At 45.7% G+C, this 13,318-nt stretch overlaps 9 protein-coding genes across 9 annotated transcripts; 4 read left to right on the forward strand and 5 right to left on the reverse strand.

Moving 5' to 3' along the window:
- Positions 1-71: 71 nt before the first annotated feature.
- BBBOND_0105600 (hypothetical protein, conserved) lies at positions 72-3,670 on the reverse strand (the record flags this gene model as incomplete). The annotated part of the gene is made up of 2 exons (XM_012910983.1): positions 72-164; positions 203-3,670. The coding sequence occupies 2 exons, from the start codon at positions 3,668-3,670 to the stop codon at positions 72-74; spliced, it is 3,561 nt and encodes a 1,186-aa protein (XP_012766437.1).
- Positions 3,671-4,023: 353 nt separating this feature from the next.
- Positions 4,024-4,717, forward strand: BBBOND_0105610 (mitochondrial import inner membrane translocase subunit Tim17, putative; the record flags this gene model as incomplete). Its single annotated transcript, XM_012910984.1, has 2 exons — positions 4,024-4,402; positions 4,557-4,717. The coding sequence occupies 2 exons, from the start codon at positions 4,024-4,026 to the stop codon at positions 4,715-4,717; spliced, it is 540 nt and encodes a 179-aa protein (XP_012766438.1).
- On the reverse strand, positions 4,718-6,167 carry BBBOND_0105620 (mitochondrial inner membrane translocase subunit TIM44, putative; the record flags this gene model as incomplete). Its single annotated transcript, XM_012910985.1, has 8 exons — positions 4,718-4,759; positions 4,798-4,889; positions 4,929-5,027; positions 5,063-5,174; positions 5,209-5,384; positions 5,419-5,594; positions 5,654-5,762; positions 5,798-6,167. 8 exons carry the CDS (start codon positions 6,165-6,167, stop codon positions 4,718-4,720), a joined length of 1,176 nt encoding a protein of 391 aa, XP_012766439.1.
- Positions 6,168-6,530: 363 nt separating this feature from the next.
- On the reverse strand, positions 6,531-6,908 carry BBBOND_0105630 (small nuclear ribonucleoprotein Sm subunit, putative; the record flags this gene model as incomplete). Its single annotated transcript, XM_012910986.1, has 1 exon — positions 6,531-6,908. One exon carries the CDS (start codon positions 6,906-6,908, stop codon positions 6,531-6,533), a length of 378 nt encoding a protein of 125 aa, XP_012766440.1.
- A 268-nt stretch (positions 6,909-7,176) lies between these two features.
- Positions 7,177-8,042, forward strand: BBBOND_0105640 (hypothetical protein, conserved; the record flags this gene model as incomplete). The annotated part of the gene is made up of 2 exons (XM_012910987.1): positions 7,177-7,532; positions 7,571-8,042. The coding sequence occupies 2 exons, from the start codon at positions 7,177-7,179 to the stop codon at positions 8,040-8,042; spliced, it is 828 nt and encodes a 275-aa protein (XP_012766441.1).
- Positions 8,043-8,258: 216 nt separating this feature from the next.
- BBBOND_0105650 (co-chaperone GrpE, putative) lies at positions 8,259-9,069 on the reverse strand (the record flags this gene model as incomplete). The annotated part of the gene is made up of 2 exons (XM_012910988.1): positions 8,259-8,735; positions 8,770-9,069. The coding sequence occupies 2 exons, from the start codon at positions 9,067-9,069 to the stop codon at positions 8,259-8,261; spliced, it is 777 nt and encodes a 258-aa protein (XP_012766442.1).
- A 215-nt stretch (positions 9,070-9,284) lies between these two features.
- On the reverse strand, positions 9,285-10,151 carry BBBOND_0105660 (regulator of ribosome biosynthesis, putative; the record flags this gene model as incomplete). Its single annotated transcript, XM_012910989.1, has 4 exons — positions 9,285-9,574; positions 9,617-9,760; positions 9,801-9,979; positions 10,015-10,151. The coding sequence occupies 4 exons, from the start codon at positions 10,149-10,151 to the stop codon at positions 9,285-9,287; spliced, it is 750 nt and encodes a 249-aa protein (XP_012766443.1).
- Positions 10,152-10,329: 178 nt separating this feature from the next.
- On the forward strand, positions 10,330-10,539 carry BBBOND_0105670 (hypothetical protein; the record flags this gene model as incomplete). The annotated part of the gene is made up of 1 exon (XM_012910990.1): positions 10,330-10,539. One exon carries the CDS (start codon positions 10,330-10,332, stop codon positions 10,537-10,539), a length of 210 nt encoding a protein of 69 aa, XP_012766444.1.
- Positions 10,540-10,923: 384 nt separating this feature from the next.
- On the forward strand, positions 10,924-12,624 carry BBBOND_0105680 (polyadenylate binding protein, putative; the record flags this gene model as incomplete). Its single annotated transcript, XM_012910991.1, has 1 exon — positions 10,924-12,624. One exon carries the CDS (start codon positions 10,924-10,926, stop codon positions 12,622-12,624), a length of 1,701 nt encoding a protein of 566 aa, XP_012766445.1.
- Positions 12,625-13,318: the final 694 nt, after the last annotated feature.

Here is a 13,318-nt window from a genome sequence, read left to right on the forward strand (position 1 = left end):
AGCGAAGAGCGTCTTGCAACGTAACAAAAATACAGTCTTATGCGGATGTTTATACATTGTAAATTAGGTGATTATTTCTGCAACCAGTTATGTCGGCATTTTATAGCCACTGCTCGTGCTCTCTGACACCCATCGCCCAAACACTCGGACATACGCTTCATAACCTACACATTTTGCTCATGAGGCATCTAATGTAACATACCGATCTACAATTGCTCGCTGATATTGTCTTCGGCGCGGCCTTGACTATACAATGCACTAACAGTATTCCAAATACGCGGCATACCGGAAGACTAGATTCAAGGGCCACCGATGCGGCTACTTCTGTCAGTTGTTCCCACTGACTATACGACGGTTCGAATTCACACCTATTAGCAAGATTTACAGCTTCTCTACTTTTTTGCGACCATAAGTAATCGAAGCTATGTCTAACTTCTGAACCACTGCTGCTGGATTGCTCCAACAGGCAAATTACCTTTAACAGTAAACATTGGGACAGGAACAAGAATTCGCGTTGTAGCCACTTTTCATAAGGACTATGTAAATTTGTTTGGATGCTGTCGTCAACAACCGCTGCTCTTTGGACAGCCGCCCTCTTATTTTTAACTGCATCCAACTTGGGCCATTGTGACACATATTGCTGCATTACAAACTGCATGATCTCGGCGTTGTCGTACAACAATTCGGAGTGTTCTAACCTCAAAGCAACCGAAGTGATTGCAACGGCATAGGCCAGGTTATCTTTCGATTCGCTCAAAACGTTAATAAGATATTTTGCGACACTTGCATCTGGTGTGCGTGAGTTGCGGAAGTTAGCCATCAAAATTTTGTGCTGCATCCGAGTGAGGGGAGGCACTAGTTCTACCTCTGTGCCATCAACGAAGAACACATCTGAATATGTGATTGAAGGACCAATGAAGGTTGCGGGGTTGTATCCAAGGTACTCCAGTGTTGCTGACATATTTTCCACTTGGAAGGGATACATTCGTGCGACAGTTGCACTGATTACGCTTGGCGGAAGAGATAGCATGTGCGACTTCATATCACGTGACACCAAAGTTTGGTACGATGCGTCTTCCAATAGGTATGAAAGGATGATTGACGGCAACCCCTCTGACAATAAACTGCTGAACCTGCTATTAGAGATTTCTTCCAGATTTATGGCACTTCTTGAAACTTCCATGCGGTTCTGATTATCGAAATAATCCCCCGATGATTCAAAAGAAAAATTTAACGCCTCGCTTTTATTACAATCTTGCTTAACCCAACATTTCAGCAACCAGCCTATGGATTCCAATTCCATAATTTTGATTTGATCACGTTTAGCATGCTCTATTATGACAGCTACAATTTCATTGGATATATGATTGAACAATAATGGCAGCAGAAATATCAATCCGTCTTCACAAAGTTGCCGTGCGATATCTGCACTTGGGTGATCCAATGTCATGGACATATACTGGGGTATTATGAAAGTAGCCAACTTCAAAACACTTTGTGACATTTTCCTGTCTTCCGCCTTTTCGGATAACACTTTATAGTATCCTAATAACTGATTGAATGAGAACTCTTCGTTCAATAACGCACAGAGCGTCTTTCTGTTCGCCGTAATTGCGAGAGAAAAGACAAATGTAGCATGCCCTATCTTCGACTCCGGATTTTCGCAGACGTGTATAAAGCATTTGCAATATGCGGCAAATATTTGTTTAACCAGAGCCTTATCAGTGCTTTTATTTAAGACTATTGCGCATATTTCGGCCATTTCATGTGAAAGATCGACATCGTTGCTAAAGTATGCAAGTATGCAATCTTCAATATCACTGCTGACCACTAGGCAATCCATCATCAATCTAATCTGCTCTACTATAGGATCGCAGTGCACATAATGGGATTTCAACATTGCTAGCAACGCATCCGCATAAAGTCGGATATCCATTCCGTCACGACAAACGCGCTTCTTACTAAACAGTTGTGACTCTTTTAAGCAGTGTATTAATACGTGTTCCAAAACAGGACACGTAGAAGACGAAATGGCCAATGTTAGAAGCTTTAAACCTCGACTGCATATTGTATTATCGTTCAACTGTAGAGAACACAAGGCACCAACAACGATTTGTTTGGCATAAATTGTCGGAATAGGTTGAACACAATACGACACAAGCTTTGCAAATAGCGTGTTTGTAACAACAGGGAGCATGAGTGCCAATTGCTTGCATAAAGAATCCTCCGAGTCCAACCCTTTTTTGAATTGGGCGAACATCACAATTATATCATTGCACAAAGGCACGAAAACATATTCAAGCAGAAGATCGTGGTACTTCGGCATACCACAGAGTATATCCAAAAAGTATGCGGCATAGCCATTCGCATCAGCAATTTTACTGTTGTCAGCAGTGAAATTATTTTTCAAGGTGCGTAACAACTTAATTACAACCTCTTTACACATATAGACATCTACAACGTCCATATATACCTTTACAATATCACCGAATATTTTTAATTGATTGGATACATATTTCCAACCTTCATAATATAGCATGCCTAATTTATTTGCCTCCGTAACCGAGAAAACGGAGCTTTCCAAGTCACTTAGAACACCGTCCACAATTATTCCTCCGGGTGTATCGTCAAGACATTCGTCATTACCGTTTTTACGGGAAGCTGCGTCCGTAAAAAATTCCGACACAAGAACGTCTATGAAGGATTCAAGGTTATATGAGTAACATGGCACCCCGTATATAGGCGCACACTCTTTGATGAACCATAACGTATCACCCAATATAACGGCGTGATCATCCTCCGTAGCGTAGCCGGAGTATAGACAATCGAACAAAACTTCCATTGCGTGCGGCCCGAATTTGCTGCATGCCTTGAACACTCGCAAGAGCCTCTGCTTTAGTTCCAATGGTGTGATGCCTATTCGATCGTTTTTAGGAGGTTGAAACTGTATTGGGTAGTATGGTGTGCAGAGTTTAGCCAGAAGGTCCACATCGTGATCAGCCAGATCGTCTTCGCACAATTTCGCAACAAGATCGAAGAGTACCAACAAATTTCTCGGATCCTTTTCCCCCAACACGGCGCTGCAAAAACTCGCTACAAAGTTCTGCCGAAGGTTGAGATTTTTAGACCTATGTAATTGCAGCATGAAATGAGTTATCCATAAAAAATCCATGCGAGGCTGCTGCGCCATTGATGCTATATTTTGCGCCACTAGTGCGTCATATAACGGCTGCAGAATATTCAGAACATGTATGGTGCCACCTTCGATTTTGATATGACGCTCTAATAAGGCGCGAATCGCCAGTATCGCAAAGTTTGTGCATACTGTTACCGTCAAACATTTCTGTAGGAATGGCACGAGGCATTCTGCTGAAAACAGGTTTTCCGTACGCGAAATAACATCATATAACAGACGACAGATGTTCCTTTTGCGCACAGGGTCGTTTTCCTGATGTACGTTGGTTGTATTGATGTAAAAACATACATGATCGTAAGTGCGTACCACTATCTGGACAAATGCCAAATGTTTCGAATTCACTACTGCCACCAAAATGTGGTTTCTAAGATCGCAGCATCTGGTCTCCGAATCGTTAGAAGTATACTGATCAATCCATTCAATGAGTTTGGATCTCGGCTCTGCGACAGCGTCCTCAGAATTTGAGTCAGACATCCCTGCAATGGCGTACACATCAACAAGAAGTCACGATTTTATTCACTGTATGGCAAAAAAGTGTCTATACACGAAAAATTGTGAACAAAGTTGACTCTCCAGCCATTGCAAACATAGACATATTTTCATTTCGTAACAAATCGCGTTGTCGTCGACAATCGTAAAACCTATTACTCTACTGGAATGAAAAAAGACTTTGAAGTCGAGTTATAACATTCTCTGGGACAACTCGGCAAACCTGAGCTCGTGTAGCGTCGTCGTAGTGTACCTCAAGCGTGAATCGTATTGTGGGAAACTATCGTATGCCACCAGGTAACTATCTATTCACCATCGACTACCAATCCTAATATACTATGTCAAGCATGGAAGGTCGAGATGTTTCTCGTGAACCGTGCCCCGATCGCATTGTGGAAGATATGGGAGGTGCCTTTGGTATGGGATGTGTAGGTGGTTTTCTTTGGCACTTCGTGAAAGGAGCTCGTAATTCACCGAGAGGCGTCATATTCCATAATGCCTTTTACAGCGCTCGAGTTCGCTCTCCGGTTCTTGGTGGTAACTTCGCCGTTTGGGGAGGTACTTTCTCTACCTACGATTGCACCTTCCAGTACATGCGTGGTAAAGAAGATCATTGGAACGCTATTGCAAGTGGATTTGCAACTGGTGGCACGTTGGCATTGCGAGGTGGCATGGGCCACGCAGCGCGCAACGCGGTGATTGGGGGATTGTTGCTGAGTGAGTTATGCACTGTTCAATAGAAAGAGTTCTGTTCAAGCTATAGTTGTAACATAGCATAACAATTATGCGCGAATGTAATGTCAGATACCCCGATGAGATTGAGCGTTTTGTAATACATCATAAAAATATTCTTGCACATGATGTACTGCAGGTATCATTGAGGTTGTCTCTGTGGCTGTTAATCGGCGTATGACTCCAACTCCTAGACAACAATTCGAGCGTCAGATGGAATATGAGCAACAAAATAAGTATGTGGCATTTGCCTGCATTACAATTGTTTGTAGGAATGCTAGCGTTCCAGCTACGCAGTAGCTACCAGCACGGCCTGTTGCCAACGATCGCCATTTCGTGCACCTACGTGTATATTTTAATTGCACATAGAAGGCACGCACCATGTATGGATATTCTAGAGCGTCTTGCGACAAGTCTGGGTGCCTCGACAGCGCCATTGAATACACAACTTCCCTAATATCGTCAACTTCACCTATTTCACCAATGTATTTTGAAAGGTATTAAAATCTACCTGCAACTACGTTTCCATGATAATCTCGAAGACAGTTGATTTGTTGTGTAGTGAAATTGAAAATGAACCACGGGTCACTGCCAGGCATGGTAATGCCACCTGCAGTTATTCGAACTAAACGAAAGAAGAGTTACCCTTAAGTTCCACATCCTTCAATATAAGGATGTTATGATCAAGTTCCAGTTTTTGAAGTGATCTCTCCCGTATGGAGGCGCTTAGCACGTTGAAGGCAACATCTCCACAATGCTGTGAGATTCATGGTTAACCGATAATAACATACCATTTTAAGAGACTCAACATCGCCAGTGAGGTAGCATTGAACTATATGCGGTGCAACGACATGCTCCACGAGTTCCATGAGTTCTGGAATGCTAAAGCAAGGGTCTAGTTGCTTCATATCTCTGATGGCTGTAGCTAAAGTTGACTTTCCGAATAGCTGCTCAAACAACGGATTTTCTACTAGCTTATAATCACATTTACGACAACTCACCAAAGAAATTTGCGAGGAAAGGCATGTCGCGGAGGCGGCTCCCAAAGCGTTCCCATGCAGACTCCTTAGACAATACAAGTGCATCCTCTATGCGATTTGTTGTTGTATCATCTGGTTTTCGACCATCATGCAACCCTAACGATCCTTCTTGAGCGTTGTTTATGTCCATTTTTTGTCTGCTGCAGTTTAAGTTGGTGTCATGCGGTATAATCGTTGGCTGTGGTGCGTTACCCACCTTTGGTTGACAACCCTTTGTTTCCACTTGGCCCGTAGTTCCTTTACCTCCCTTTCTTCATCGTGGATCATCTCCGCCACTTTGTTAATACCACAAACAACATTTTTCGCTGCATGTTGTTGATACGTGGCTTCTATTACCTACCTGAGGTTATGGCGAGCTGAATTGCTCTCGATTTGCTGCTAGTTTCAGAAACTCTGCTTACGTAATGTCCACATATATCCTTAGATCTATTTAGAATTTCCCCAAAACGGTTCACTTTCTGTGTGATTTTGGATTTTTCCAGTGATTTTATGGCTTCCTGTAGTTTCTCGTCTTTCTCCAGGTCACGCTTGACCTGGTTTATAACTGATTGCACAAATGAATCAGAGTTAAATCTTCTGCTGCCATGCGTTGCCGTATAAGCATGTGCTGGTTGCGAATTGCGATGGTACGAGCGCGGAAGGCCGCGCAGGGCGGCGTAGCTGCGGTGTATGCCGGTTGCTACGAAACTGGCCAATCTATCTGACCTCATATTACACACCAATTAAATCATAGGATTCGTAACAATTTTACCTTTGTTGCCTCACGGCAGATTATATTTAAATGTTCGACAAATCGTGGGCTCTACGGCACGCTTAGACGGTGTCCTCACAAACCCTATGGCTACTTGAGAACGGCCACCATAATTAGCGAAACAAAATGTCCCTGACTGTTCATACAGAGATATGCTACGGTGGCTTTGTGGCGCGCCTCCGACATTGGAAGGCTACACACCCCTACGGAACGCGTGCGCGGATATTCTTCGCATCAACATTTTCGCACATTTAGCATTGGCGATATGGTTATACAATTAAGTACCAGTTTTCGTTTTATCGGCATGTCTAACAAGAACGAATCATCTTCGTCCGCCAGTGTATCGTCCCCTCATCCGTCCCGTCCCACCGCGACCGCGGCCTCGCCCTCGTCCTATTACTGGACGAACTCTGCTTGGTTTCTGCTTTGGCGCGTCGTCAATAAGTAGCGTGTCCAGTGGAAGGCTGTCGGAAAGGATGAAATATCTGATGTTATTTCCCCTCACTGTTAGATGATCCAGCAAAACAAAGTTTGGCTCAGTCCCCGATCCACTGTCCTTGTTAACAATTTTTACATTTTTGAGATGTGTATTCATCGAGATGTCCACGCCCATCACGGTACCTGTAAGCACAGTTCCGTTCTTGAGCTCCACGGTAACGGATTCGTTGGCGAGTTTAATGAGGAAGCGTACGAGCTTCATATTGGAGACGGATTATTCTACTACTTCGACTTAAATTTGAAATAATTATGGCGGTCTGTTCGTAATTTGGGATTTGTTGGCCAGTGTTGCCTCTTGCCTTGTCCCGTTTCTCTCTACGTCACTTTCGCGGAGAGAAGCGGTTACGTTTAGTATAGACGTACACCTGTGCGATTTTACATATCATGTACATCCTACGGTTGGTGTGTTTTGGGGCGTTTTGTTAGCTGTAATACCCCATCCCATCGCACTCTTTATAGCGAGTCGTTATATGTCTTTTTATCTAATGCGAAAGAGGTGTAACCCATTTATAATTTACATTACAACTTTGTCATTGTGGGTTACGGTAACTGCTTTTCGATACTGCGCCTGGAATCCCAACTCATTGACTTCGATTGACAGGTCGCTTTTGCGTGACCAGCGTGTACCGAGCGTCGTTTTCCTTCCATCACTCGTTGGTAGTAACCGTCGAATATCTAACCTTCGCATGATATGGTGTTATCCGATCGTCAATGATGGCCCTGGTCGCCGGAATCGCCACAAAGTAAATCAGGCTTTCGAAAGGGGTCCCACTAAGGTGAATCTCTCATTGACCTACGAATATGCCAATCGTCTTGCGCAGAATCAGTATGTGAATAAATATTATCGGGCGATAATTTTTGCAGAATGTTCGCGCCTTTTTCAGGTTTGCTACCATTTTACCCCGAGGAAGGTTTAGGTCGCACCCAGGACGTTTACACGCCAGTAGAGAGCGCGTGTGGACGTGTTGATATTGACATTGATGAGTTTGAAAAGATAAAGGATGTTTACAGAACGTTTAATGATCAAGGCTGTGGCGTGTTGGAACTCGTTGGCGCTAAGGGCGGTCATTTTGCATTTAAGTACTGCGGACCATTGAAAGAAAAATACGGCATAAAAGCGTATCTTTCATACCTTTTAAATGTTGTGTACCCGGGAGCGAAAGTAACTATCCTCACAGAGCACGCAGTTGATGAAGTGGATCGTATAGGCGTCGATCCTTGGCTGTATGCCAAACAGCGGCGCCTCATCTGCACAGGTAGCGATTACACGGAGTCGTTCAACGATGGTAAGCCCCACGAAATGAGCTATCCGAAGAAGTTTGACATGCTTGTTTGACATTTGTTTTCCACTGGATGGCAGCGAGACGTCGCAAAACACCTTAGAGAGGTTCAGCGATCGCTACAGGCAACGTCACTTTAATTGAACGATACAATTGTAGAACCACTTGACCACGAATTCTACATGGAAAACCTTGCACGCTTATAACGCAGTTATACGGCAACCAATAAACGTGTGCCAGTGTGATGTCGACGTAACAAACGTATAGGCCAATTACTTACGTGACACTCCGACTTTGGCAGCCCTTAGAACGCGATCATTTATCATGTACCCGTTGAACACAACTTGCAGGATTGTATTCCTGTCGACACTTTTATCCGGAATCTCGAATACGGCTTCGTGCACCTCTGGGTTGAACTTTTGCTCTAGACTTTCGAAGCGTTTGATCCCGTGTTTTTCGAATGTCTTGTGCAGCTGTTGTTCAGTGAGTCTGATTCCTTCAATGAATTCGGCGTTCAATCCTGTCTCCTTTTGAGTTCCCAGCGACTTGAAGGCTAGTTCGAATGCATCTGCCACATCCAGCATATCCTTAGCGAAGTGGGTTATGGCATATAGTTTCGCATTGTTAAGTTTCTTCGCTGCAATTTTTTCGATTTGTTCGCAGTTATCTAGACTTATGCGGTACTTGAGCTGCAACTCCTTCAGTTTCCCAGTTACTTCCTCTAGCTTACTTTGAAGTTCTTCCACCTGCTGCGCAAATGATAGACAATGTTTCATCTCTTACCTCCTCTAGATTGACAGGTGAATCCTCATCTGCCGTGTTTTCGTGACTTGTTTGTTCGGTTTGACTAGGTTCCTCATTTTCGAACTGCGACTCCTTAGGTGATTCGGAGCCCTTTGAACTAAACTGCCTGAACTGTTTGTTGCAATAGAACACATTAGAAGTTATAAATCGAGGGTTCTCGTAGGCACGCCCTAACGTCCTTACGGTGGTGTAAAGCCGTGAGGTAAACGAAGCGTTGAACATACATCCAACAGAAGCTATCGCCGTGCGACACAATCTAAATTTGATGTGTGTACCCATAGCTGATTTTATTAGCTAGATCCTTTTACAAATTGCAGCGTCCGGTGGAAGGCGCGAGAGCAGACGCACGACGGCGGCCACACTACCACACACTAATACAATATACCGCCATAAGCAAGAAGACAGTTATACTGAGGACAATACTCGTTTAGAGAGACGGTGCTTAATTGCAATGCGATAGAAGGCAGCATCCCAGATTATTATGTGCCGGCAGCTCATTTGCCAATGTTAAGTTTCTTGATGCTTGCCAAGTAGCTTTTCTTCTCCTCAACGAGTGACACAGTAGCAACTTTGCGTTTTATTCGAGGCTTTGCACCGACATTTTCGGTCTTTTTGTCGAATTCACCATAGCTGCGCGTAGACAACTTTGCCCGTTGCAGTGCGCTCTGTGTTTTACTGAGCGCATTAGCTTCAGCCTTGTTTCGCAACTCTCTAAGCTTCTGCCGCGTTTTTTGTACGTTCTTGCTCCTTTTTGCTTCTTCGAATGGGTCAACACTCTGGGCGTCTGCAATAAATATTTCGATGGTTGTGTAGTGGTAAAACTAACAATCCGAGTCTCCGACTTCTACAATTGGAGGGTTTGCTGCCACCCCCTTTTTTATGGACTTATATCCCCATCTCGGAACCCAATCGTTAACCGTCTTGTCGAACACCATGCGAGAGCGTTTGTGCTTCCTTATACCGCGTGCCTCTGCGCGTTGTTATATGCATCAAAACTTATTACAACAAACCCGCAAATAGCTGCCACCTTGTTTTCGGTTTGGGTTTTGGCAGCGGGTACATACGTGGCATGGTGATCACATCTTCCTTTGGCAGCGAGGCGAACACACCATCCGGAGTGGCGATCCTTGGGAGTGAAAAAATGCGATTAATTAAGAGTTGAGCGTTGTCCCTAGAGATGTCAAGCAAGCTGAGTGCCGTTTAGAATTTAGATTTTGAACTCACGTAGTGGCCTCGCAACTCTGCAGGCTCACAGGGGTTGCATCCAAAGCAACAAGGTTGCGCAAGCAATACTCCAGATTGTCAACCTTATTCGGCCTGCAGCTAATCCTGACGAAATATTTAAAAATCTCATTACACATTGGCTTAACTCACATGATTAAGGGGCGGTTCGATGGAAGGACTATGCCATAAGGCGTTACGCGCCGCACGTCGCCACGCTCAAGAGCCAGATTCCAACCGGCATTTTACACCTCCAGGCGCGCGTGATATTTAGTGCCCTGTGTGTTATGTCTTAGTTTGGCACCTAGTTCGGCACGTATGTTAACGGCGTCGTGCACATCTGTGAGATTGCTGCCCGACATTTTCCCCACCCCCAATATCGCACCTCCGTATAATCACCTGGCGCTACAGAGGCAGAAACAAGATAGTCCGGAGCGCGAAAATTTAGAGGTTACGTGCGAGAATTGTCGAGTATATAGTCGCGCGTTCGGTGGACCCTGTGGCGCGATCGGGTTGCCTCCGGTGTAGTGAGCCTTCCTTTTTACAACTGATCAAACGGCCTTCCGCCCCGCAAACAGCGCGTCACTAAGTGGGCAAAAATTGCAATACAGATGCCATAGTTCGTGAAATCTGTGGTTCGCTTCGATTGCAACAAACCGTATCGCGTCATTTCTGTGCAGCTGTTCTTCTAGTGGTGCAGTATCCGTTTTGGGATCTTCCATATTACGCTCTTCCATCATTCGGAGGATTTGTACCAATCTGAGTTTTTTCTTTGCACAGGTCCATTATTTGGACCGCTGCTAAGTGGTTTGTTTTTTAACCTTCCGATTCGCAGGTTTATCGCGCCGCTTTTAGGGTAGGATGGCTTCCACGAAACCCATTGCGGTGGCCCCTAGGCCGATCAGTGGCGTGATGCCTGTGGGCGTCTTTCAGGGTCCAAGCGGTCGCAGTTCGTTCACTTCTGCTAGTCTATACGTGGGCGATCTTCTCCCCGAGGTTACGGAGGCGATGTTGTACGAAGTTTTCAATGGAGTAGGACCTGTGGCTTCCATACGTGTCTGCCGTGACAGCGTTACGCGTAAGAGTTTGGGTTATGCTTACGTGAATTACTACAACGTACAGGACGCAGAAACTGCGCTCGAGTGTTTAAATTATATCGACATTAAGGGTCACCCTGCTCGTATCATGTGGAGCGACAGAGACCCCAGTTTGCGTAAAAGCGGTACAGGTAATATCTTCGTGAAGAACCTCGACAAAGCCATTGACACCAAGGCACTGTATGACACGTTCAGTCATTTCGGCACTATTCTGTCTTGCAAAGTGGCCATGGACGCTCTCGGCAATTCCAAGGGTTATGGATTCGTGCATTACACGACTGAGGAGAGCGCAAAGGAAGCCATAGAAAAGGTGAATGGCATGCTTATAGGCAACAGCCAAGTTAGTGTCGCCCCGTTTGTGCACCGATACGAACGCGAGGCAACCCAGAGTGATGCATTCACAAACTTATACGTGCGCAATTTCCCTGATACATGGACGGAGGACGATTTGCGCGAGACCTTCAGCAAGTATGGTGAAATCACTAGCATGCTTTTAAAGACCGATGACAAGGGCCGGCGTTTTGCCTTTGTCAATTACTCTGAAACGTCCATGGCAAAGGCTGCCATGGAATCTGAGAATGGTGTAAAGCTCGAAGGTGCGGAAGAGCCTCTTTTGGTTTGCCAGCACATGGGCAAGGCGAGGCGTTACGCCATGCTGAAGGCCCAGTACGATTCGAGTGCTCAGGACCATCGTAACAAGTTTTTGGGTGTCAACCTTTACCTTAAAAACCTTGATGACGCCATCGATGACGCTGCTCTTCGTGACCTTTTCAAACAATACGGAACCGTGACTTCTTCGAAGGTTATGCGTGACCCTAATGGCGTAAGTCGTGGGTTTGGTTTTGTTTGCTTCTCTCGCCCCGACGAGGCCACCAAAGCCGTTGCGGGCATGCATTTGAAGCTTGTGAAGAACAAGCCTCTATACGTTGGTCTCGCCGAGAAGCGAGAGCAACGTGCCAGCCGTTTGCAACAACGCAGTAGACAGAACGAGTTGATGCAGTATGGAGACCGCCCTAGTTATATGCCGCTATACCCGCCGGACATGCCTCCACATGTGTACTACAACCAGGTAGGATTTCGTCCTACGATGCCTGCACAACCAATGACTGTTGCCCCGCGTGGGATGCGTATGATGGCGCCAGTCCCCATCGTCCACGGCCGAGGAGCGGCTTCTCCCCACGCGCTGCCACAGGGACGTCGTGCTACAGTGAAGCAGGTGCCATTGAGCGGATTTAAATTCACAGCTCAAGCTCGCAACCGCACGGAGATGCCGAATGGCGCTCCTTCCTCGCCACCACCATCACAGCCTGCCATTGATGGCGCGGCCATGCACAAACAAATGATTGGTGAGCGTTTGTTCCCCATTGTTGCTCGTGAAAATCCTGATTTGGCTGGAAAAATCACCGGAATGATGCTGGAGATGGACAACCAGGAGCTCATGGCCTTGCTGGATAATGAGCAGCAGCTGAAGGACAAAATACAGGAGGCGATGCGTGTCTTGCAACAGGCGTCTTGAGAACGTTCAGCTCAACATGGTATTCGGCCAACATGTTCGAATGTTGTGCACAAGATTGTTCACCGTGGTTTCGTGCTTTTGCTCACCACGAATGTGCCGTTATCGCTTTCTGGGTACTGGTGGCGCAAGTAATCGGGCGATACGCTGAAATTTGCAGCGTTACCGGATGGCAAGCTTTTCAACATCGGATGGCAATATCTCTATCAGACACAGAAGTAGAGGTCAATGTTGCGGGATGCGTTATTGGCTTGCATCGCGTGGCCCCATTACGGCAGCCTCTTGTAGATTTCGTGATTCGAAATCCAATTTGTGATAGGCCATAGAAAGCAGGGCACGTGTCGGTGTTACAGGTGTTGTTTCGGGGCAGCCTATACACGAAGTTATGCGCCGTTTGAGGGCAGTGGAAACTCGGTTAGGCACAAAAATTGTAGCGCCGAAAAACCACGTTACTCGCCCTGTGAGCGAAGCCTGCCTCGCGCGCAGCTGCAACACAGCTAAAACTGACATAATAATCGATAATTTGCGCCCACATATGGTGGTAGTGAATGAGTTATGTCGACCAAACGCTTGTATATCGTTACACGCCGGGATGCGGTGGAAAGGGAGATGGTGTACACACACTATACGCACATGTCTTCTGCTTGATGTAGCTAGATTAGATCTATATGAGATGTATGGGTTTTGAAGCAGGTGA

The sequence above is a fragment of the Babesia bigemina genome, assembly GCF_000981445.1.
Source record: "Babesia bigemina genome assembly Bbig001, chromosome : I".
NCBI classification, from domain to species: domain Eukaryota; phylum Apicomplexa; class Aconoidasida; order Piroplasmida; family Babesiidae; genus Babesia; species Babesia bigemina.